Source organism: Chiloscyllium punctatum, chromosome 49 (genome assembly GCF_047496795.1).
Source record: "Chiloscyllium punctatum isolate Juve2018m chromosome 49, sChiPun1.3, whole genome shotgun sequence".
Taxonomy (NCBI): Eukaryota; Metazoa; Chordata; class Chondrichthyes; order Orectolobiformes; family Hemiscylliidae; genus Chiloscyllium; species Chiloscyllium punctatum.
The window spans coordinates 19,316,125-19,342,446 of NC_092787.1; the positions used below are offsets into that span (position 1 = coordinate 19,316,125).

At 41.1% G+C, this 26,322-nt stretch overlaps 1 protein-coding gene across 3 annotated transcripts in view; it reads left to right on the forward strand.

The window, feature by feature from the left end:
• LOC140469322 (hemicentin-1-like) overlaps nucleotides 1–26,322 on the forward strand; it is a 438,266-nt gene that overhangs the window by 326,015 nt on the left and 85,929 nt on the right. For all 3 annotated transcript variants that reach the window (XM_072565717.1, XM_072565718.1, XM_072565719.1), the window contains exons 70-81: nucleotides 2,790–2,871; nucleotides 5,334–5,470; nucleotides 7,174–7,315; nucleotides 7,558–7,702; nucleotides 11,195–11,322; nucleotides 13,199–13,355; nucleotides 14,536–14,657; nucleotides 18,036–18,200; nucleotides 19,914–20,021; nucleotides 20,827–20,964; nucleotides 23,349–23,477; nucleotides 23,653–23,922. In XM_072565717.1, coding sequence (XP_072421818.1) covers nucleotides 2,790–2,871; nucleotides 5,334–5,470; nucleotides 7,174–7,315; nucleotides 7,558–7,702; nucleotides 11,195–11,322; nucleotides 13,199–13,355; nucleotides 14,536–14,657; nucleotides 18,036–18,200; nucleotides 19,914–20,021; nucleotides 20,827–20,964; nucleotides 23,349–23,477; nucleotides 23,653–23,922 — 1,723 coding nt within the window. The remainder of the gene's footprint in view (nucleotides 1–2,789; nucleotides 2,872–5,333; nucleotides 5,471–7,173; nucleotides 7,316–7,557; nucleotides 7,703–11,194; nucleotides 11,323–13,198; nucleotides 13,356–14,535; nucleotides 14,658–18,035; nucleotides 18,201–19,913; nucleotides 20,022–20,826; nucleotides 20,965–23,348; nucleotides 23,478–23,652; nucleotides 23,923–26,322) is intronic.

A 26,322-nucleotide genomic window follows, 5' to 3' on the forward strand; every position in this document is an offset into this window, starting at 1 on the left:
GTGGGCTGATTTCTCTCTATGGTGCCAAGTTGTGTTGTTGGAGCTGAACTCATGCAGGCAAGTGGATAGTATTCTATCATGCTCTTGATTTGTATCTTGTAAATGATGTTTAGGCTTTGCAGAGTCAGGAGACTAGTTACTTGCTGTAGAGTTACCAGCTTCTGGCAGTGGCTGCTGGATCAGTTGTTAATCTTAAACCTGCCATTGATAACAATTTTATGAAGCAAAGATATTAAAGGATATGAGCCAAATGCAGGTAAATGGAGATAGGCCACAGATAAGCAATAATCTCATTGAACGATGAAACAGGCTCGAGGGACTGAATGGCCTACTCCTGTTACTATGTTTCTCTGGACTGTTCTTGAAGTCACAGTAGCTGGTCCCATTAAGTCTCTGGTCAATGATAACCCCAGTATGTTAATTGTATGGAGTCAACAATGATAATGCTGTTGAACATCATGGGCAATGGTTAGTTTCTCTCTTAAGTGGGTATTTATAGAGTTAAACATTCTTATTAATGTTTAGTCCCCCACCCTGTTTTCAAATAAAGCACAAGGTAATATGAAAAATGTGATTTGTGCAATAGTAATAAATAGTTACTTTTCTTTAGTCAACTGAGTGTCATGACACATTCGGACTACTTATATATGAGACTTCTAATCAAACTACTAAGAAGTCATATAAGTAGACTTTATGCTTGCATGATGTCAATCTCACATTCTATCCCCAACTTTACATATTACACATTCTGAAGGCCAAACAAATTAACTGCAGACTGCTAAGAGGCAGAGATTAATGGCATACCAGAATTTGACTAGAACTACAGATCTGGAACAACACTGGTGAGCTTTCCCTGCATATCCTGTAGTCACCTCCTGCTCATGGAGGGCAAATGGCTTGCAACTCCTTCTGGAGCCAAGTCGGAAGTAATTCCAATTCCCATCTTTTTGTGCAGTTTATTTAAGTTGGTCACTGAGCATTCAAATAGCTTCTGAAAAGTTATTGGTCTCTACATCATCATAACACATTAATCGTAGTAAGGGAGAATGTGAAGAATGAATTATAGCAAAATCATGTATCAGAAATGCCCACACTGGCCAAATAAAGCCTCTTATTAGAGACTACAAAGTCATACCAGCAAGAGGTACAAAGAACTCTGAGCAGTAACTAAGTTTATACTCATCCAATGTGTGGACTGACATTTCTAAAAGGCAGGCAGAGATCTCCACCAGCTCCAGACAGCTAAAGATCTTAAGCTGTGGCCATGCCCTTGTGTTTAGCAGCAGCGCATACTCGCAAGTTCAACAGTGCCACTGTCAACAAGCTTGCTTTGTTACTTGGATGACAAAGTCACCTTAGAAAATATGCAAGTGAATATGATGCTGGTGACAAATCAGAGCACAGAATGCTCAAGTGAAATATTGGGAAACTGAGTTGTGTTCTATAGGGAGGCACCACCTAGTAGTAAATGCAGGGTTTTATAAGATGGTTATGTTTTATACTGTCTCTTTACCTTAACATAAACATAATGCCCTTTAAAAGTGGCATGGTGTGAAGTTGTGTTGGAATCTGTCAACAAATTGGCCAGGTGGTGATTACGTGGGACCTAGGTCAAGATTCAGTAAGACTCAAGAGCCATGTTTCACGTCTGATCACAAAGAGAGAGTCAATTAATTCAAGCAGTCTGATTTTTAAAATACCTTGGACAGAGAGAAAGTCTTTCTGAGAGAAAGCAGAGGGAAGAAGACTGTTTCTCTTCTAGTTACTGGATAAACTGTGGGTTGGAAGACATTCTCAGGTCAAAGAGATAGAACCTGTGAAAATTTAAGGGCAAAAATAGATTTGGCCTGGCAAGACCGGGGGAAGGAGTCTCCAGTTGAGTCTTGCTACTCGAAGTCACTTTAGGAATTCTCAGAATGCCAGGGAAAATTAGGGTTTTCAACAGTACTGGACATTATGGTGGAGTAATGAAGAGAAGTAAGCCCATTGGAAAGTGATAGTAACTAGTCTATTTCCTGTAAAGATGGAAATTCTGTGGGGAGCATGTTGTCAAGTATATTGGGTTTTTCAATTGTGTTAACATGCTAATAAGGATGTATTTTTGGTATTAGATCCTTTAAGTAAGTTTCATCAATGTTGATTTTAGTTTTATTAGTTACAATAGATCTTAAAGCTTTAAATCTTATTGTGTGATTCCAGTAGACTGGTCACTCAGAATTCAAATCTATTTTTAAAAGTTATGGTCTCTGTGACAATCGTTACCTAGCAGAAATGGACTGATTGACCAAAAGGAGCACTGGTCCTGCAGGCCTCTTTACAGCATTCACTGAATGATAAAGGGATCATGCCACCAGGTCTGTCAATAACAGGTGCTGTGTTCCAGGGAGACAACATGGAAAGTAGGAAATAGATACTGCAGAACCTAACACACCCTCCAAAAAGCTGATCCTGTCATCCATTGAGGTGTCTTGAGATAAGCCATCGTCTTGGACACATATCAGTGAACTTGATACTGCAGCACACGTTGCAATAGGCAGGCAGGCAGGCCCTGTTGCCTCACACAAATTTGTGTCCCACACGGAAAGAATTTAAAACCAGGCGCTGGATCACTGATGTGGTATCTCTGTATCACGCAGTCTGAAAACAGAAAATAACTACTCATTGAGGAGAAGCCAAAAAACCTAGATTTACAAGCATCTAAACCTAACAATTAAATCAATTCCCTTTTAATTTGGGATATATTACTGCCATTTTATCAGACATAATACCTGCACTATGTTTTATTGTAGGTAGAAGATGCTGGACTGTATACCTGTCTAGCAGCAAATCTGGCTGGTGAGGATCAGCTGCAATATTTAGTCAGGATAAATGGTATGGTTATAAATTTTAAACATTCGTTTTCTTTGCCTTTCTCTGTGTAAATGACCCTTCCTGTATCTTTACATTCACTTTAGCCTTTATTCATGTCTGTACAGTCATAGAGTCATAGAGATGTACAGCATGGAAACAGACCCTTTGGTCCAACCCGTCCATGCCAACCAGATATCCCAACCCAATCTAGTCCCACCTGCCAGCAGCCGGCCCATATCCCTTCAAACCCTTCCTATTCATATACCCATCCAAATGCCTCTTAAATGTTGCAATTGTACCAGCCTCCACCACATCCTCTGGCAGCTCATTCCATACATATACCATCCTCTGCGTGAAAATGTTGCCCCTTCGGTCTTTTATATCTTTCCCCCCTCACCCTAAACCTATGCCCTCTAGTTCTGTACTCCCCGACCCCAGAGAAAAGACTTTGTCTATTTATCCTATCTATGCCCTTCATAATTTTGTAAACCTCTATAAGGTCACCTCTCAGCCTCTGACACTCCAGGGAAAACAGCCCCTGCCTGTTCAGCCTCTCCCTGTAGCTCAGATCCTCCAACCCTGGCAACATCCTTGTAAATCTTTTCTGAACCCTTTCAAGTTTCACAACATCTTTCCGATAGGAAGGAGACCAGAATTGCACACAATATTCCAACAGTGGCCTAACCAATGTCCTGTACAGCCGCAACATGACCTCCCAACTCCTGTTTTCAATACTCTGACCAATAAAGGAAAGCACACCAAACACCTTCTTCACTATCCTATCTACCTGAGACGCCACTTTCAAGGAGCAATTTCAAGACCTGCACTCCAAGGTCTCTTTGTTCAGCAACACTCCCTAGAACCTTATCATTAAGTGTATAAGTCCTGCTAAGATTTGCTTTCCCAAAATGCAGCACCTCTCACTTATCTGAATTATATACCATCTGCCACTTCTCAGCCCATTGGCCCATCTGGTCCAGATCCTGTTGTAACTCTCTTCGCTGTCCACTACATCTCCAATTTTGGTGTCTTCTGCAAACTTACTAACTGTACCTCTTATGCTCGCATCCAAATCATTTATGTAAATGACAAAAAGTAGAGGGCCCAGCACAGATCCTTGTGGCACTCCACTGGTCACAGGCCTCCAGTTTGAAAAACAACCCTCCACCACCACCCTCTGTCTTCTACCTTTGAGCCAGTTCTGTATCCAAATGGCTAGTTCTCCCTATATTCCATGAGATCCAACCTTGCTAATCAGTCTCCCATGGGGAACCTTGTTGAATGCCTTACTGAAGTCCATATAGATCACATCTACTGCTCTGCCCTCATCAATCTTCTTTGTTACTTCTTCAGAAAACTCAATCAAATTTGTGAGACATGATTTCCCACGCACAAAGCCATGTTGACTATCCCTAATGAGTCCTTGCCTTTCCAAATACATGTACATCCTGTCCCTCAGGATTCCGTCCAACAACTTGCCCACCACTGAGGTCAGGCTTACCAGTCTGTAGTTCCCTGGCTTGTCTTTATCGCCCTTCTTAAACAGTGGCACCACGTTTGCCAACTTCCAGTCTTCCAGCACCTCATCTGTGACTATCAATGATACAAATATCTCAGCAAGAGGCCCAGCAATCACTTCTTCAGCTTCCCACAGAGTTCTCGGGTACACCTGATCAGGTCCTGGGGATTTATCCACCTTTAACAGTTTCAAGACATCCAGCACTTCCTCCTCTGTAATCTGGTCATTTTGCAAGATGTCACTATCTATTTCCCTACAGTATATATTTTCCATATCCTTTTCCACAGTAAATACTGATGCAAAATATTCATTTGGTATCTTCCCCATTTTCTGTGGCTCCACACAAAGGCCGCCTTGCTGATCTCTGAGGGTCCCTATTCTCTCCCTAGTTACCCTTTTGTCCTTGATATATTTGTAAAACCCCTTTGGATTCTCCTTAATTCTATTTGCCAAACCTATCTCATGTCCCCCTTTTGCCCTCCTGATTTCCCTCTTGTACTTCAGACAGGCATTCGGTCTGCTCCTGTATGATGGAGTCTGCTTTCCTTGTGATTTTAAATTCTTAGTACTTTGAAATACCTTTGTTCTTCGCACTATGAATGGCAAAAATGTAATCAAATAATGATCCTATCACTAAATCGATAATATCTAGCATTTTTCACAATAATGAAAATGAGAGTCCTATTACTCTGTATCAGAAGAATGGTTCATAAATCAGTGCCAGTAAATGTGGAACAAATAAAGGCCATTTATCATTTAATACCTGATTCAGTCTGCCCTATCATGGTTTCTGAAATCATCTTCATGTCTCCATAACCTTTGTATCCCATTATAAATGACCATCTCAATCTATCCATATCCCCAACTTGATACTTGCATTTTCAATTTCAATTTGATCTCCTTCCAGTTTACTACTTAATCACATGCTCAGTACCTCAGTTGTGTATTTATCTAATTAATATAGTTCCTCCAAATATCATTGGCTCCAGTGATGCTCAGATGGTTACTTTGTTGGCTGAAGAACAGCTAACACTGGAATGCAAGTCTGAAGCTGATCCGCCTCCCGTTGTTCAATGGTTCAAGGATGATGTACTATTACAGGTGAGTATTTTTAGATTGTAAACTTAAGAGGTGAATATGACATAGTTTTCCAACCAAGTAGTCCAAATGCCATTACAAAATATTTATATGTATTGCCAATGTTTTGGAAGCGTTAATATTTAATGGAATCATACCGCATACAAACAATTTGAAATAGGTGAAGTAGACCATTCAGCCTCTCCAACCTTCTCCACCACCTGATTTACAGCTATTACTGGAATATTTTTGTGTCTCCTATCGTGAAGATGGAAGCTAAATATTTCTTCATTTCATCAGCCATTTCCTTATTATCTATTACTAACACCCCAGTCTCACTGTCTAGAGGACCAACACTCTCTTTACTTACCCTACTTCTTTTATATACCTGTAGAAACTCTTGTAATCTGTTTTTACATTTCTAGCTAGCTTCTTCTAATAGTCTAACTCCTTCCTCCTGATTAACCTTTTTGTCATTCTCTGGTGTTTCTTATGTTCTGACCAATAACCATTATACAATTATATGCTTTTTACTAAAGTTTGTTGCTTTTCTAACTTTAGTTAACCATGCATGATGGGTCCTCCCTTTAGATTTTTGTTAGGAATATACGTAAAGAGCATATTGACATATCTCCTTATGTGTCTGCCACTGCATCATTGTTATTCTGTTCCAGAGCCTAGTCTGCTAGTTCCCTTCAGCCAGCTCAGCTTTCATGCCCACACAGTTGTTCTTATTTAGGTTTAAAATACTAATCTTAAGTCCAGTTCTTCTCTCTTTTAAATTGGATATAAATTCAATCATATTTTGGTCATCATTACCTAGCTGTGCCTTTATTCTGAGGTTGTTAATTAATCTTGTCACATTATACAATTCCAATCTAATATTGCCTGCTCTCTGGTCAGTTCCAAAATGTGCAGCTCTAAGAAACTATCTTGAAAGCATTGTACAAACGTTTCATCCAGGCTATTACTGCCAATTTGGTTGTTCATGTTGAGATGTAGATGAAAGTCATCTATGATCATAACTGTCCCTTTATTGCAAGCATCTGTGATTTCTTCTTGCATACTCTTTCCCACATTGTGTTTGGGGTTAGAGGGCATGTAGACCATTCCCAATAGTGATTTCATTCCCCTACTATTATTCATCTCCACCCAAACCGATTCTACATCCCGATCTTCTGAATCAAGATCCTCCCTATCTATTGCACAAATCCCATCCATGATTAACAGTGCTATCCTTCCACCTTTACCTGGTTTCCTATTCTTGAATTTCATATGTCCCACAATATTCAGGACCCTTGTCATCCTACAACTACCTACTAACCATTCAATCCTACTTATAACTTCATATTTATTTATTCCATTGTTCACAGTGTTCAGTAATTTGCTGCCTGATCCAAACGCTCACAGGAGCACTTGTGACTGCATTAGATGCTTGTAATCATTCTCATGGTGTCTCTGAGCTGAACGATTTAAGAATCATTTTGACATTGTTTAGCTGTGAGTTTTTATCTATAGACATTATCAAAGCCACTGGATGGGATGGAAGCACAATAATTCCAAGTTCCAATGTGTTGCAACGTATCCATGGATAGTATGAGAGCAGTTCAGGCAGTGCAATGTGTTTATCACATGCCACTCAGAAATCGGGGTATGACCTTGCAGCTGCTGTTGTTACTTTAGCCCTTTACAATCCAAAACTTCACTTTACTTTTGTTTACTTTTAGGCAAATGCTCATATCCAGAATGTGCCAGATAGACGATACTTGTTGATCGATAATGTTGGACCATCAGATGCTGGCATGTACAGTTGCCTTCTTAGCAACATTGCAGGTCAAATGACTCATTCCTTCAATGTCATTATTCACGGTGAGTGCAAACTTGCATGTTCCGTTGTTCTGTCTCTTCTTTAGAACAGAGAAAAAAGTTTGCAAAGATCTAACAAAGCTATTCAAAATTATGAAGGATTTCGATAAATCAGAAAAAAAATCTGCACTTATGAGTGAATTGGTAACGAGTGGGCATAAATTTAAGTCTGATTTATTATTATACTTGTTAGTTCCAGGTGGTTATTCTCAGCTTGATTGATGTAGTGTTTTTCTGTGTTTCAGTTACCCCGACAATTAAAGCCAACTCCCCGTCACTGTCAGTCATTATCAACCAGGTTGCTTTTTTGGAATGTGAGGCCGAAGGCATTCCAAAACCAACAGTCACTTGGAGAAAAGATGGCAATTTGCTGCCTACAGGCAGCCCCAGGTACAGGCAGATAATGAAAGATTCCAAAGTAATTGTCAGCGAAGAGACGCAAACAAGGCGGCATCCAAACCATTCCCCCTCCCCCTCCCTTCCCCCCATACATGTAGCCGCCCACACCAGCTATCAATATGTGTGATTATTCATTCTCTTAATTCTCAAGCCCTTGGCTCCATTTCTATTCATGTTAACCTATTTACTAGTGCAAACAAATGCACAAATTAGGATCTGGAATAGTTCATTGGACCCCCTTCTGCCTGCTTCACCATTTGATAAGGTCATGACTAATCTAATTGTGGCTGAATTCCACATTCCTCTTTATCCCCCAAAACGTTCATTGTCTTGTCAATTTAGCCTTCAAAATATTCAGTGACCTTGCTTCCTCTGTTGTTTGCGGTTAAAATTCTACAGACTCTTGGCAGAGAAAAAAAGTCATCTTAGCTCTTTATGGGTGGCACGGTGGCACAGTGGTTAGCACTGCTGCCTCACAGCGCCAGAGATCTGGGTTCAATTCCTGCCTCAGGCAACTGTCTGTGTGGAGTTTGCACATTCTCCCCGTGTCTGTGTGGGTTTCCTCCAGGTGCTCTGGTTTCCTCCCACAGTCCAAAAATGTGCAGGTTAGGTGAATTGGCCATACTAAATTGCCCGTAGTGTTAGGTGAAGGGAAATGGTCTGGGTGGGTTGCTCTTCAGAGGGTCGGTGTGAACTTGTTGGACCGAAGGGCCTGTTTCCACACTGTAGGTAATCTAACCTGTCAAAAGTGGAAATGCTTTGTTTTTAAAATGTGTCCTGTAATTTAATCTCTTCCACAAGGTAAAAGAAAAACTCTCAGTATCTATCCTGTCTCCTCCTGAGATCTTATATGTTTCAATAAGTTTGCTCCTCATTCTTCTAAACTCCAATGAGGACAGGCCCATCCTGACAAATCTTTTCACACAAGATGACTCCTCCATTTGTAAGGAATCATTCAAGTGAACCATCTGTGAATTGCTTCTAAGGCAATCAATTCCTTTATCAAGTAAGGCGACCAAAACTGTACACAATATTCCAGGTGTGGCCTCAACAATGCTGTATTCAATTGGGCCAATACTTTTATATTCCATCCCCTTAGTAATTAACAACAACACTCTATTCACTTACCTGATGATTTGTTGCACTTGCACACTAACATTTTGTGACTCATGTATTATAATAGCCATGATGGTTTCTGTTGTAGCTCAATGTTTTGCAATCTTTCTTTAATTAAGTAAAATTTTGCTTTTCTAATCTCCCTGCTGAAGTGAACAAGTCTATATCCACAATACTCCATCTGCCATTTTTATGCCGACCTGTCCATTTTTTGTATCCTTCTCATACTTTACTTCCCTATTTATATTTGCCGATGGCACAAATATAGCAATTATACATTACGCTCCTTTGTCTAAATCATTGATGTAGATTGTAATTAGTTGAGATTGCAATACTGATCGCTTGACATTGCAGTGGTTACAGCCTGCCAATGTGAAAATGAATCTTTTATCCTTTCTCTCTGCTTGCTGTTAGGCAGCTAATTATTTATCCATAATAATATATTAACCTATCCACCACAAGCTCCTATAGTGGTCAGCTTTGATCAGACGCCTGACTGAACGTGTTTTAGGAAATCCAGCTACATCACATCCACAGGTACCTCTTTGACCATGTTACTTGGTGTTTCATCAAAGATAACTCATTAGTTAGTCAAACCCAATTTCCCTTTCATAAAACCAGGTTGATTTTGTCAAATTGCATTATGATTTTCTCAGTGTACTGCTATAAACTCCATTATACCGTGCATTTTCCCTGACAGATGTTAGGCTAACTAATGCCTAGTTGCCTGCTTTCTGTCTCCTTCCTTTCTAATAGAGGAGTTGCATTATTTATTTAACAATCTGGTGGGACCTTTCCTGAATCGAGTGAATTTTGGAAAATTAAAACCAATGTTTCCACTGTCTCCACAGCCAGTTCTTTTAGAGCCCGAGAATGAAGTCTGTCAGGTACTGAGTTGTTCTAATCATTTCCTCAATACTCTTTCCACTGTGACTGTAATTATTTTAAGTTCCTCCCTTACTTTTTCACCTGTTGATCCATAATTATCTCTGAGAGGTTGTTTGATCTTCTACAGTGAAGATAGACACACAATATCTGTTCAATTCATCCACAATTTCCTTATTTGTCATTATTAATTCCTCGACTCTTCCAGGAGGACCCATACTCACATTAGTTACTCGTTTGAAGCATTTGTAGATCCTCTTGCAATCTGTTCTTATGCTTCAAACTAGCTTTTTCTCATACTCTAATTTCTCCCTCATGGTTACTTTCTTCATTATTCTTTGTTGAATTTTAGCTGTCCCCAATCTTCTGATCTGCCACTAACTCCAATCAAATTTTTCAATGTCAATTTGATGGATCTTGCTACTGTACAGTGCTGAGTGTGAGTGCCAAGTGCCTCTCTAATATCTCACCCAAGTTGACAGTCTTTATATGTGTGGTTAGACGTTGAATATCGCAATTTGTTCAGCTTTAGAAATAGTGTGTTATAGATCCAACTTTAGCCCTTCTTCACTAATATGTTTCCTGCTCATAAAACCAACAAGAACAAGAGGGCATGGAGTCTACGTGACACTTGCAAAAAAAAAAGCAATGGTGAAGTGAAAAAAACTTTTCAACTTAGCAAGTAGTCTGGAATGTACTGCATGAAACTGCGAAGGAGACCGGTTCAATTGAGCTATTCAAGAGGATATTGGATGAAAATTTGAATTAAATTGGTGCAAAAGTATGGGCAAAAAACAAGAGATCAACATTAGGTAATGATGCTCATTTAATGAGCTTATGCAGACATAATTAGCCTAATTGCCTCCTTTTACACCTTAACAATTCTGTGACCTGTGATGCTAAAGACACTTTTTTCATTGCCATAAACGCACACTTTTAATTGAGGACCACTTCCACCAGAATGGGATCCTTTGCTAGAGACTTCCTGCTCTCTAGCCCAGGAATGCAGGGGGAACCTGCAGACTTCTCATCTCTTTACTGGCTAACAATATTCAGAATTAGTCTAGTTCTTTAACCTCTATGATTTGGTGCTCACAAATTTTCCAAATAGTTTGCATTCAAAGTGCTCTTTCTTGGAAGGACCCATGCAATTAAGCAGTGATTGCTGAATACATGAAGGCAGAATTGTGGGCACCCATACTGCAAGTACTAAATGTTCTATTTGGAAGGGTTTTCAATTGCTAATTATCATAAAGTCATTTTGGAAGGATTCTTGTGGCATAGTGGTAGTGTCCTTCCCGCTCGGCTAAGACACCTAAGTTCAAACTGCTCTAGAGGTATGTAATAATATGCCTGAACTGGTTGGTGAGAAAATATTTCAAAAAGGTGATGGGTTGAATAGTCCTTTTCATCAAGGTGCCTTTGATATGGTTATGTTTCTCCCTTCCCTTCTGATTGGGCATTATTGACTTTTGTTTGCAGGTTTGACTTTCTTTCTGAGGGATCCCTACAGATCCACTCTGTCCAGATTTCGGATGCTGGCCACTATCTTTGCACAGCATCAAATGCAGTTGGAACAGATCATCATAGGATCGAACTACAAGTCTTGGGTATGTTGATTTGATTTGATTTATTGTGGTCACATGTACCTAAGTACAGTGAAAAGCTTTCTTTTGTGAGCAATACAGGCAGATCATAGCAAACAACGACATACAGATCATAGGGTGCTTAGACAGAGAGAGGAGCACGAGGTTATAGTTGCACAGAAGGTGCACAGAGCAAGGTCGCCATTAGTAAAATCGACAATATTTGAAGTTTGAGAGGCCCATTCAGTAATCTAATACCGGTAGGGAAGAAGCAGTTCTTGAATCTGTTGATGCATGTGTTCAAGCTTCTATATCTTCTTCCTGCTGGAAGAGGTTGGAAGAGAGCATTACCGAGGTGGGAGGGGTCTTTGACGATTTTGCAGCCTTTCCGTATCAATGAGAAGTGCGGATGGATGTGGAATTACAAGCTTAAATAAACAAAGAATTGTGGATGCTGGAGATTGAAAAAGAACCAGAAATTGCCGGCCAAATTTAACATGTCTGGCAGCATCTGAGGGAAGAAACAGTTAATGTTTCAAGTTATTAGAACTGATAGCAACTGGGAAAAAACTAATGTTCGTGCTGAAGAGGAGGTTGGGGGAGGGGAGTAGGCACAGATGAGCAGATAGGTGGAGATGGAGAGAGAAAGAAGCAAGGGGATCGCACATGGCAGGCCAGGGCAGAAGAGAGACAGAATAAGTGATATTGAGGGCTGAGGGTAGCAGAGAATGAGTAGTCTGTGCTGAAAGCAACATGTGCTACACAAAGAACAAAGAACAGTACAGGAACAGGCCCTTCGGTCCTCGAATCCTGCACCAACACATTTTGCCTTTCCACACTAAAAATGTTTTCACTTTCAGGATCCATATCCTTCTATTCCCTTCCTATTCATGTATTCATCCAGGTAATTTTTGAATACTACGATTGTGTCTGCTTCCACACCTCCTCTGGCAGCATGTTCCAGGCACTCCCCACCCATTGTGTGAAAAACCTGCCTTGCACATCTTTTTTAAACTTCCCCCTGTACCTTGAACCTGTGTCCCCCTAGTAATTAACCCCTCCACCCTGGGAAAAGCCTCATACTTGTCACTCCATCCATGCCATTCACAATCTTATAAACTTCTATCAAATCCTCAACCACCTGCATTCCAGTAAAGGCAAACCTGTCTATCCAACCTTTCTTCATAGATAAAATCCCATATATCAGGCAACATCCTGTTAAACCTTTTCTGTACTCTCTCCAAAGAATCCACCTATTTTCTGGTAGTGTGGTGACCAGAACTGTACACAATACTCCAAGTGTGGCCTAACTGGAAGCTCTTGGTCATTTATACAGGCACACATAGGTATTCTACAAAGCGATCACCCAGTCTGCATTGTTCTCCCTAATGCTGAGGAAACAAAAAATACAGTAGACTAGATTGAATGAAGTACTTAGTCAATAATATTCAAACTTTGAAATGGGGTCACAGTGGGAAAAGGCTTGGGAAGCACTGACCGAGAAGAAGAAAGGCAGCAGATACCAGGTTTCTCTCCAAATCACACACCATCCTGACTAGGATTATATCACTTTTCTTCACTGGGTCAAAATCCAACAACTGCCTTTCTAACAGCACAGTGAGTATTCTTACACCACAAGGACTAAAGTGTTTCAAGAAGGCAGCTCACCACCACCTTCTGCAGTACAGACATAAATGCTGGCCGCGCTCGCAATGCCCACATCCCATGAATGAATTAAAATAATAAAAAACGACTTTCTGGGATGTTAATACTTGAGTGGGGAGTGAACTTATTTCAGGAAAGAGAAGTGATCCTGTATTCTTTCCAAATTTTCCAATGAAAGAAACCCTCGAATAAAACCCTTGTCTCACTTTTAAGAAATTTTCTTTCTTCCAATTAGATGCTCCCATCATCAGTCCTGCTCCAACTAACATCACTGCTTTGGCAAATGTTCAAGCAGAGTTGAGCTGTGAGGTTTCAGGAACCCCTAAACCTGAGGTGATCTGGAAGAAAAATGGGAAACCTCTGAACTTTAAGCTGCAACAGAACATGTACAGGTAACACTGAGGGATTGAGTGGAAAAATGTGTTTGCTTGAGAGACTGTGTTAATAAGCAGTTTTAAACTTTGTTTTAAAAACTGGGAACTGGTGAGTCAGTTGTGCCAATTTTCCCCAGGGGCTTCAATTGAATCTTGCCTAGATTGATGCGATAAAGTCTACTTGCTGACCTCTACAAGAAATAGTTTGTGAGAGTCCAAGTCAATCGTGAAAAAGCACAAGAAGTAACGTACATTTCGCAAAATACATAGTGAGATTAATAATCTCAATAAGGAAATTTAATACTTTTGGACAAGAATATGGGAATGATATAGATTCTGTCAGGACAAAAGGTGGCCATTCAGCCCATTTTTCCTGTGCTGGACCTTTGAAGGAATGTTTTAGTTAGTTGTGTATGTGGTTAGGATGTGGAAGTCTCCACCTCAGGAAGAGGTTGAGGCAGAAAGCCTTGATGCTTTTGAAAAGAAACTAACTAGATAAGTGCATGAGAGAAAAGGAAATAGAAAGATAAGCTGAAAGGTTGATCTGAGGGGGATGGAATAGTAGAGAAACTCTTGTAGCATATCAACACTAGCACATGCTGAGAGGGTAATTGGCTTATTTTGTGCTGTAAGTTCTATGCAGTTCCTTGATGTTGGTGCAGTAAGAGGTGATTATGAAAGGTTGAGGTGTACTGCTGTAATAAAGTAAGCTCACTCAAAAGTTACCTGATGAAAGACCTGAACAAAGTACAATATTTACAATACAATATGTATTGGCTGATGCTTGAGATTCTACAAGGGGTAATAATTCCATCCTCTTATTGGAGCTAAATTTGGACATTCTACATTGAAACTGAAAGGAAGCAGCACCCTATAGAAACTACAGCATAGTAAACCAATTTGGTCCATTATCTGTCTACTGGTGCTTTCCAATTTGCCCCCACACTGTAGGATCAATCCTAGAAAAGTGGAGTTACTGAATGCAGCTACACATAATGTGTAGATTTGCATATAATGTTTGAGAACCTTAGGTAGATAATTTCATTATTTATTCAATCTTTTGAATAATTAATCTCCCCCTCCTGCTCATGCTTCAGAATCTAGAGAAAACTAGGACAGCCTTAGCCTGTTTACTTCTATTTGACCAATATCAGCTAATTGTTGACCAAGTCTTCATGTGATCATTATCTTCCCTCAGGTTGTTGCCTTCGGGATCGCTGGTGATCATTTCGGCCACCACTCAGGATACAGCACTGTATGAGTGTGTGGTGTCTAATGAGGCAGGTGATTCCCACAGGCTCATCCAATTCACGGTCCACGGTGAGGCTTTCTTAACCCAAGTACTAGTCATTTGACAAGTGACACGGTAGCTGATATGATGCATTCTTAAGAATAAGTCAGAGTATGGTTGAAGGAAAAGTTGTCAAAGACATCTGGGAGGTAGGGTGGGCGTGTGGATTTTGGTCTCTTACTAAAGACAAAGAGTAGTACAATTAAGCTGCTAGTACTGTTTCCATGTTGCCATTTTTTTCCATAATTCCATAAGATGCTTCTTTCTCTGTGAATGAAACAGCGGCATTGCCCATGCAAATTCAGAAGGACTCTTGTATGCAATCTTTGTCGTATGTCCCTAATTTTTCAATGGGTTCCTGTCTATTTTCTCTGTTACGTCTCTTTCTTTCTCTCTGTCTCTCTTTTTGTTTTATTCCCATGTCTCTTTCCTTGGCACAAATCTTTCATTGAGATCATCTTTTTCTTCTGTGTCTGCACACTGATATTTCTTCCAACCTGACGTTTTGCAGTAATTTGTCTTTCCTTTGATGTCTTAACAAGGTCTGATAATGACCAGCATGTCTTCTTTTCCCTGGCATCTCACGTATATATGTACGTTCCTTTTTGTATTTTGCCCCTTTGGTATCTGTACATTGGTCCACCAAGACTGTGTCAACTCATGATGCCTTTCTAACCTAAAAACCTTCTGCCTCCATGCAGTCCATATCCCTCTATTCCCTGCCTATTCATGTATCTGTCAAGATGCCTCTTAAACATTGCTGTTGTAGCTACCTCCACCACCTCCATTGGCAACGCATTCCAGGCACTTAACACCCTCTGTATAAAAAAACCTGCCTCTCACATGTCCTTTAAACTTAACTCCTTTTACCTGAAACCCATAACACCTACTAATTGACATTTCTACCCTGGCAAAAAGACTCTGACTATCCATTCTATTCATGCTTTTTATAATTTGTTAACTTCTATCAGGTTATCCCTCATCCTTTGGCATTCGAGTGAAAACAAACCAAGTGTGACCAATGTCTCCTCATAGCTAATACCCTCCAAATCAGGCAACGACCTTAAAACCATTTCTGTATCCTCTCCAAAGCCTCTACACCCTTCTGATATTATGGCGACCAGAAGTGTACAAACTGTTCCAAATGTGGCCTGACTAAAGTTCTATGCATTTGCAACATAACTTGCCAATTTTTATACTCTATGCCCCAACCAATGAACGCAGATATGCCCTATGCCTTCTTCACCACTTGTGATCTCACTTTCAGGTAACTATGGACCTGTACATCTAGATTCCTCTGTATGTTAATGTTTTTAAGTGTTCTGCCCTCCTGCATTAGATCTCCCAAAATGTATCACCTCACAGTTATCCAGAATAAACCCCATCTGCCATTTCTCTGTCCAAGTCTCCAGTCTATCTATAGCTGAAAATGTGTTGCTGGAAAAGCGCAACAGGTCAGACAGCATCCACGGAACAGGAGAACGATGAATTCCTGAAGAAGGGCTGATGCCCGAAACGTCGATTCTCCTGTTCCTTGGATGCTGCCTGACCTGCTGCGCTTTTCCAGCAACACATTTTCAGCTCTGATCTCCAGCATCTGCAGTCCTCACTTTCTCCTCCAGTCTATCTATATTCAGCTGTAGGTATTTCAGATGAGATGAAGAGGAATATAAAAGAGGTTGGGGAGTTACATTACTGATATGGGAGGATATCACAGGTGTACTGGGGGACAGTATCTTGGAGGGCTCATCCAGTGAAGTCAAATAGGTAGAGCTCAGGAATAGGGAGGGTGCAAACATTTTGAGGCTTCCCAACAACCAGCGGATAAGAGGGAACAGATATGTGGACAAATTACGGAAAAATGTAAAAATAACAGGATTGTTATGGTAGTTGCTTTTAACTTCCCCTGTATTGATTGGGGCCTGCTTAGTGGCAGGGGCTTGGATGAAGAGGAGAGTTTGTCAGATGTGTCAAGAATTTTTTTTTGAAACGATATAGAAATAGTCCAACTAGGGCAGGAGCCACACTAGACTTGGTACTGGGGAATGAGCCCAGTCAGGTGATCAAAGTTTTAGTGGTGGAGCATTTTGGGAAGAGTGACCATAATTCTATAAGTTCTAAGTTACTTATGGATAAGGCAAGAGTTGTCCTGGGTGAAAGTATTAATTTAGGGAAGGCTAACTATCACAAAATTAGGTAGGAACTGGGGAATGTAAATTAGGAGTGGCTGTGTGAGGATAAATCAACATTTAGCATGTGGGATTCTTCTAAAGGTCAGTTGATTAAAGTTCAGGACCAACACGTTCCTGTAAAAATGAAGATTAAGGATAGGGTGGCACAGTGACACAGTAGGTGTGGCATGGTGCCTCAGTGGTTAGCACAATTCCAAGGACCCACATTCGATTCGTCTTATGTGACTGTCTGCGTGGAGCTTGCACATTCTCCCCATGTTTGCATTGGTTTCCTTTGGGTGCTCCGGTTTCCTCCCACAGTCCGAAGATATGCAGGTTAGGTGAATTGGCCGTGCTAAATTGCCCATAGCGTTCAGGGATGTGAAGGTTGGGTGCATGAGTCAGAGGTAAATATAGGATAATAGGGTAGAGAAATGGGGCTGGGTGACGTACTCTTTGGAGGGTCGGTGTGAACTTGTTGGGCCGAAGGGTCTGTTTCTACACTGTAGGGATTCTATGATTCTATGACAGCAAGATTAGGGAACCTGGGATGACAAGAGAAATTGAGAGATTAGTCAAAAAGAAAGAGGAGGCATATGCAAGGTTCAGGAAACTGAAGATAGACAGAGGACTAAAAGGGGCCGTAGAATTTCTTTGGCAAAGAGTATTAAGGAGAATCCCAATGCAGTTTATACGTACATAAGGAGCAAGAGGATAGCTAGGGAAAGGGTACGTCCACTCGAGGACAAAGGAGAGAATTTATGTGTGAGGCTGGAAGAAATGGGTGACATCCTTAATGAATACTTTGCATCAGTATTCACAAAGGAGGAAGACATGGTGGATGTTGAGTCGACTGACTTGAATGCACTAAAGTAGTTTGCAGTTTAGACTTGTCTCCTAAACCAGTGATACTTGCCTTCTAAGTACTGGTATTCAAATATCTTCTGTCTCACCCAGATGTGTAAGATCCTGTGGTGGTATTTGAAGTTGAGCAGACAAGATATTCCTGGTGTCCCTTGATCAACATAAATCTCTCAGACTATTCATCTTTTATCACATTGTTGTTTGTGATAAACTGGCTGTTGTATTTGTTATTTTACAACAATGACTACACTACACATCAGAAGTACTTGCTTTGCTATCATGGGGTCTAGAGTCATCGAAAGCAGTATATAAGTTCAAGTCAGCTGAAGCCGAATACTGTGTTTTAAGCATTGTTATTTATTTACATTTCAGTTCCCCCATCGATTGCTGATGACTCTCCAAATGTTACAATCACTAAAATGTCCTCGGTGGTGTTGACATGTCACGCAACTGGAATTCCAGAGCCTGCAGTGAGCTGGATGAAGGATGGAGCTCAAATGGGGAACCGAGGACCAGGGTACAAAATCCTGCCCACAGGTTTGTGCGAGATTGAATGTTAAATTCAAATTGATTTGTGTTCATTTTAGCATAAGTTTTTGATCAGATGACTCTGGTTATCTTTGTCCTTTGATGAGTGATTTAATCTGTTCATCTTGTGAGATCTGTCTCAAACTAATTTGTGGTGCAAAATGCTGTGAACTGAAAAAAATATGCAAATTATGTTTGAATCTTGTGATGAATTAGCTAACATCAGTCACAGCAAAAAACGGTAGCAGATATGATGTGGATCTCAATGACCAGTTTGGCTATCTAGAAAGCCTTTTTTGGAACACTGATGAAGTTGTTCAGTGATCTCCCTTCAGCCTTCATGGCTGATGGCATACTGCTTGGAAGAACTACGACATGACAAATGGATGACTCATAGAGAGTCCCACTGCTTAATCCAAAGGATGAAATCTTGCTCACAAACAGTGGACACTTGTCGATCACCTTAGAACTGATCATGGTAGATAGATGTTGCCTTTCCTTCTCCTTTCTCAACCTGGGTGTAAATCCTAGTCAGTAGTTAGAATTTGGAATACAGTGCCTGAGAAAGTGGCGACACAGGTTCAATCAAAGCATTCAAAAGGAAATTAGGTAATTTGAAAAGGAATGTTGTCCAGTGATGAAGACAGGAAAAAAGCACTTAATGCCATACATTTGCTCATTTGGAGAGAATGCATTCACAATGGGCTCAATGGCCTCCTTTTGCATGACAGCATTTCTATGAATTTTTTTCACACCTCTGCAATTTTCCCCCTGAATTGCTTACACTCAAGAAATCGATCTTAATTTCCGGGCATTCCAAATCAATTGCTGAAGATTGGCATTCTGGTATGCCTGAGACAAATATGTATAAGCTTGAGATGAACACTAGGGTCAGACATGGTGACTACACCCTCCCCAACCTCCTCACTGTCATTTGTTTCTAAGAAGAAAAGCAGCTCCTTGGGCAAGATTCCAGAGGGTGAGACAGTGTCCACAGTCAGGATGAAACATTTACCAGTGAGCATGAGCAGTTGTAGACGCAGAGGAATACAAGAGTATTTCCATTTTAGCAACGGGGTAATTTTTGACTCCTGCCTGATAGCAGCATTGGGAGGCTGAAACCATCTTCCAGTTTGATGCTCATTTGATTATATCACAGCAAGCTGCCAGATGAGCCCTTTGTGATAGGTCACTGGTTGTGAGATGATGGGAAATTGGCCAGTGAACAAACTGAGCAAGTTGGAGCTGGGGGAGGTGACACGAGCTGCTATGTAGAATACCAGTCTGGTTGTGGGTCACAGTGAACTACTTCTGTTCCTCCCACCCTCAGAGAAAAGCCTTCCACAGTCATTTTGAGCATTTCCTGGAACGTTTACCTATCGTCCCGTGGAGGGCAGTTCAAAGGCACTCAGTGTCCACTTGTATACAAACTTCTACAGGGGGTCCTGCAATTTGCATAGGAGTCTGATGTGCACATGGGGAAAAAGGTGTCACAAAGCTTGAAGTCTGAGATAGGGTTGAGGAGAACTCGTCACTTATTCAGCTGAAAACTGTATTAGACATTCCCAGTTTGAATAGGGGTTGTCTGGTCTTCAACTGCCAGTTGCACATATTTCAGGCAAGAATTTCACAGCCCTGAGAGTGCTCATCATTTCTCTCAAAGGATTTTGCCGCAAGTATCGCAGTTATCAGGAACTGTTTCTAATCGTTGTGCTTCTGCAGGAAGTCTGGAAGTTACCACAGCAACCCTGAGCCACGCTGGCAGCTACATGTGTACAGCTCGTAATGTGGTGGGGACAGCACACAGACATGTAACACTAATTGTGCAAGGTAAAGGAATTCAGATTTCCATTTGTATCTGCCCTTTGCACCTTCCTGGAAAACATTCAACCCTAAATAAAGTTAATATCAGATGACATATTCAAAGATAATATTTCTATATTTAAAAGAAAAGAATAGTCTCCTGAATTACCAACTTGTACTTACACAGTTTCCACTTGTTAGGTTTCTACATATACTGAGCATTCTAAAATGGTTCCTTTTTTTGCAGATAACCAGACACAGTATATGCTACATGATTTGAAGGTGGAGAGTTAACAAAGACTCTTGGATCCCATCCAATGATTTTTGGTCCTGATGAGCAAGAGGCCAAAATGAAAGGAATGTAGTGATTTCAGGGCTGCAGGGCTGGAAGTCACAGAGAAAGGAAAGGATGGAGGCCATGGAGGGATTTGACAATGAGCTTGAAATTGATGAATTGCTGAACTAGAGGCTTCTGTAATCCAGCAAGGATAGGATGATGAATGAATGGAATTTGATGTGAGTTAGGTTATGGGTAGCTGAGTTTTGGATGATTTTTAAGCTTGTAAAGAGTGAAAGACAGGAGGACAGACAGGAGAGTGTTAAAATAGTCAAGTTTAGAGTGGACACTTAATCAGTTTCTAAAGTGTTAATCATTCTATTTTAATGTTGTCATTGTCACCTTACTATGCATGGGAGTTTGTTGTACCCAATTCCTACATCACGTCAGTGGCTACCTGAAATTGTGAAAAGTGTTATGCAAATTTAAAACTTTTTTTTCTTGTTTGTTCATCCTGCTTAACTGCAGAATTTCTGTTATCTTTTGCCTGCCTAGAGCCTCCTGTTATCAAGCCCCTACCTTCCACAGTGGAAACTGTCGTGAATAGAGGTATTATCCTGCCCTGTGAGTCAACAGGCACACCAAGACCCAGTATCACCTGGCAGAAAGAGGGTGCCACCATCACAAACACAGGTATGATAGAGAAATCACTCGATTTTCTTGAGGTGCAAGGTATGTGTCATTTGCTAATGGAGTTGGAGAGCAGAAGTTTGGCTATGGGTTTCCCCCATTGTGGCTGAAGTTTTGATAGACAAGGGGGTTGAGAGGTATGGGGTTGCAGACAGGAAAGTGTGTTAAGACTACAACCAGATCAGCCATTATCTTATTGAATGGCAGATTAGGCTTGAAGGGCGAAATGGCCTACTCCTGCTCCTCTGTCTGTTTTCATTCAAGTCAGGTAATTCAGATTTGTATTGTAATGTTTAAAGAGACTAGGTGCTCATTTGAGTTGAGACTTACCCAGCTGTTGCAAACAGAGACCAGATGTCTAATAGGTAGCAAACAGTCCTTCCAACACCAAGAGCTGGCTAAGTCCACTCCATACTGATGAGTCTAATGTATGCCTGTAAACTTAAGAATCCTCCATGAAGACCCTGTGTGCATCACAATCTACTTCCTGGAGCATGGCTATTTGTACAAAACTAATATTAAATTGGTTTACTCAAGGGAACATGTATGGTGGTTGTGCAGATGTGTCATGGTTCCCTCAGAATCCAAGTTTAGTGGCAGCATGCACTGTTGCATACATGTGGTACTCTGGAGCAATAGATAGCAAGAGAGGCTCTGTCATTCTTTTCATGATATGATTGACCAGGAATCTCTTCTACTCTTATCACCTGCCCTTGGCATGTCTTTGATGTATTTGCAGGTTGATAGGATCCACTTTCCTTGGCTGCCAAGTTCTGGATTGGGACTCAAACCCAGAAATTCTGATTCAGAGACAGGAATACTATTCACAGTGCCACGAGATGATCTGCAGAGATGGAAATCCCCAAGTTGTATAGCAAGGAATGCTTTCATGAATTTGGGAGCATTTCTGGATAGAAATAGAGGGATTCTTATCCTACATTTTAACTGTGGTGTACCGGCAGGGAGCTGTTTGCCAAAAGGCTCTCAATTCAATAAAAATGTAAAGACAGAAAGAGATACCTATAAACTCATTAATGACTCTCTGGCTTCCAAGACCCTATCAAAAAGACAGCTTTTTAATGTGAAATTCCCCTCATCATTGACACAATCAATTTTCAATTCCATTTCCTACAGTAACCTGTGGTTGGCAAAACAGATAACAGTGGTGGGGAATGTCAAGCTGAGGGACAGGAATAAAGTTTTTACCTTTATTATGAATAACTTGAAATTAGCCATTGTGTGCATGTTTTACCTTCAGAGTATGCCCAGCTACAGCGTTATGGGGTGTAGGTCTTGTGATGTAGTGAGCAGCAATTTGCCTCTGAGCCAAAAGCTGTAGATTTGAGTCCCAGTGCAGGACCAAGGAAGGTGCATTTATAACACAGGCGAGCATGTTGAATATCATCTAACAAATATAATAGCAGGTGGTAAGAGTAGGAGAGATTCTTGGCCAGTCATGTGATGGACAGATATTTGGGACCTTGACCTTCAATATTTGTATCTTTACAATGTGCAAGTTACCAGGTGCTATAACACACCACCACTAGAATTATGAATGATGATAAGGAAAAAAGAACTGTGTATCCTTGAAATGGCATTCTAATATCAAGATTTCACATTGCATTACCAAGAAAGGAAGGGAAGACAAATGAAATGTTGGTCTTTATCCTGGTTCACTTTGAAATAAAAATGGGAAGGTCTTCCTAAAACTATCCAAGACACTACTCAGACCACACCTGGCATACTACGAACAATTTTAGTCCCTTTATCCAGGGAAACATACACTGACATTTAGAGGCAGCCCAAAGAAGGTTCATTTGATTGATCTCAAGTATGGAATGATTTGCATCAGAAGAAATTGAGTAGACTGAGCTCATATTCATCAAGTTTAGAAAAAGAGACATATAAGATTCTTATGGGCCTTGACAGGGTAGTTGCGGAGAAGTTGGTTTCCCTTGTAGGAGAGTCTAGGTCCAGTGGGCATAACTTCAAAGGAAAGGATCATTCATTTAAGACAGAGGTGAGGAGCATTTTCCCTCTCTGAGGGTAGTCAGTCTGTAGAGTTCTTTACTGTGGAGGATTATCAAAGCTGGGCTGTGAAGAATATTCAAGGCTGAAATAGATTTTTAATCAGTAAGGGAATCATGAGTTATGGGCATAAGACAATAAAGTGGAGGATTATCCAATCAGCTAAGGTGTCATTGAATGGCAGAGCAGACTTAATGTGCCGAATGATCTTCTGCTGTAAGTCTCATAGTTTTATGTTGAATGATTATTTTCTGAAGAAGAGAGATGAATTCTCTTTATTATATCCACGTTTGACTATGCTGATCATCTCCCACTGTGCATGACCCAAGGTTTTGACTGATCATTAGTTTCTGTCTTAGGTTATCTCTTACTGGCTAATGGAGCACTGGAGATCACCAGAGCCACGGAGGAGTATTCAGGGAATTACATGTGTATTGCCCAAAATCCAGCTGGCACTGCTCTGGGCAAGACAAAACTGGTGGTCCAAGGTAAGGTTCTGATGAGAGTTAATGCTTTGCAATTAACAGTGTTAAAATCTTTGCTTTAACACATGTTTAGGGACTGTTTGATCTTTGAGACAACCAGGGATCAGACACAGACTGACTGATGGAAAATACAATCCACTTGTTATATGGTGAAACTTTTTTTTCACTTTTTACTCAGTTCCCCCGATTATCAAAGCTCACAGCAGGGAATATAAAGCCACCATTGACCATCCTGCAACTTTACCATGCGAGGCAGAGGGGCACCCAAAACCAGAGGTAACATGGGTGAAAGATGGCCGCACCATTGCTAACCAGATGCGCCTGCAAACATTTGCAAATGGATCCCTACAGATTCTACCGATCCAGCTTGCGGATGCAGGATGGTACACATGTGTTGCCAGGAACAAGGCAGGGGTGGTCAGCCTGGACACGATTCTTGTGGTGCAGGGTGAGATTGGTACCATCACTTGTGCATTTATATAACACTGTTAATGTAGTAAAATGTGCTGTTAAAACAATTTTCAATACATGTTAATGCTGTGGAGTGATTTGAGTCACCTAGTGGCAATTTTTGTATAGTTCTCAAAACCTCCCAACAGCACTAATGCTTATGTCCTTCAGGGAAGGAAATCTGTCATCCTCACTTAATCTGGTCTATGTGTGACTCCAGACTCACAGCTATGTGGTTGACTGTCAATTGCCCTCTGAAATGATCTAGTAAGCCAGTCAGTTGTATCAATCACTACAAAGTCTCAAAGAGGAAATGAAACCAGATGGGACACCTGGCATTGATCTACACACCAGAACAGACAATGGCAGAAATAGTCCTTTCAACTCTGTAAAATCCTCCTCACTAACATTTGGGAGCTAGTGCCAAAATTGGGAGAGCTGTCTCACAGACACAGTCATACTCACAGAATCATACCTTCAAATCAATGTCCCAGACACCACCATCGCCATCTTTGGATTTGTAGTGTCCCACTGGCAGGCCAGACCGAGCAGTAGTGGTATAGTGGTGTACAATCAGGAGGAAGTTGAGCTGGGATTCCTCAACATTCATTGTGAACCCCATGGAGTCTTATGGCTTCAGGTTAAACATGGGCAAGGAAATCCCCTGATGATGATCATGGACCGTTCTCCCTCAGCTGATAAATCAATACTCCTCCATAACAAATGGGATAATTCAGCAGGACTGGTAGCATCAGTGGACCAAAAACAATGTTTATGTTTCGGGTCCAGTATTCTGAATTCCTGAACAGTAATTTCTATGTTTGTTTCTGATTCCCAGCATTCAAGGTTCTTTGTTTTTTTTATGTTCAGTATTCCTCCATGTTGAAAACATTGAAAGGAAAACTGAGGGTGGCAAGGATGCAAAATCCACTCTGGGTGAGGAATTTCCATGTCCACCATTAAGAGTGCCTGAGCAGCATCTCTACATATTGAGCTGGTTGGGTCCTAAAGGATGGAGCTGCCAGGCAAGGTCTGCAGCAGGTGGCGAGGGAACCAACAAGAGGGCAAAGCATACTTGACCTCATCCTTACAAATCTTCCAGCTGCACCTGCACCACAGCACAGTCCTTGTGGAAACAAAGTCCCACCTTCACATTGAGAATAATCTCCATCCTAGTGTGTGGCACTACCACATGCCAAATGGGACAGACTTCGAACACATCTAGCAACTCAAAACTGGTTATCCATGAGGTGCTGTGGGCCATCATCAGCAGCACAATCTGAAACCTCATTGTCCAGCAAATCCCCACTCGCCTATTGCCATCAAGCAAAAGGATCAATGTAAAGTACAGGAGAGCATGCCAGAAGCAGCACCAGGTATACCCAAAAATGAGCTGTGAAGCGACCAAACAGCATTACTGTACTTGCATGTCAAAAGTATAAACAGCAAGTGATAAACACTACTAAGCAATCCCACAACCAAACAATGAGATCTAAGCTCTGCAGCCCTACCACATCCAATCATAAACAATTCACTGGAGGAGGAGGAGGCTCCACAAATATACCCACATTCAATAATGGAAGAGTCCAACACTGCCTCACAGCGCCAGAGACCCGGGTTCAATTCCCGCCTCAGGTGACTGACTGTGTGGAGTTTACACATTCTCCCCGTGTCTGCGTGGGTTTCCTCCGGGTGCTCCGGTTTCCTCCCACAGTCCAAAAATGTGCAGGTTAGGTGAATTGGCCATGCTAAATTGCCCGTAGTGTTAAGTGAAGGGGTCAATGTAGGGGAATGGGTCTGGGTGGGTTGCGCTTCGGTGGGTTGGTGTGGACTTGTTGGGCTGAAGGAGCTGTTTCCACACTGTAAGTAATCTAATCTCTAATCTAATCAGTGCAAAATATGAGGCTGAAACATTCAAGTAATCTTCAGCCAGGAGTCCTGAGTGGATAATCCATTACAACTTCCTCCAATGGTCCCCAGCATCACAGATACCAGTCTTCAGCCAATTTGATTGGCTCCATGTGATATTAAGAAACAGTTGGGGACACTGGATACTGCAAAGGTTGTGGGCCCTGACAACATTCTGGCAATAGTACTAAAGACTTGTGCTCCAAAATTTGCCATTCCCCTAGCCAATTCTTCCAGTACAGGTGCAACACTGACATCTACGTGACAATGTGGAAAATTGCCTAGGTATGTCCTATACACAAAAAGCAGGACATCCAACCCAGCCAATTACCACACCATCAATCTAATCTAAATCATCAATAAAGTGATGGAAGATATCATCAACCATGCTATCAAGCAGCACCTAGTTAGCAATAATCTACTCACAGACATTCGGTTTAGGTTCCACTAGAGATTCTCAGCTCCTGACCTCACTACAGCCTTGATACAA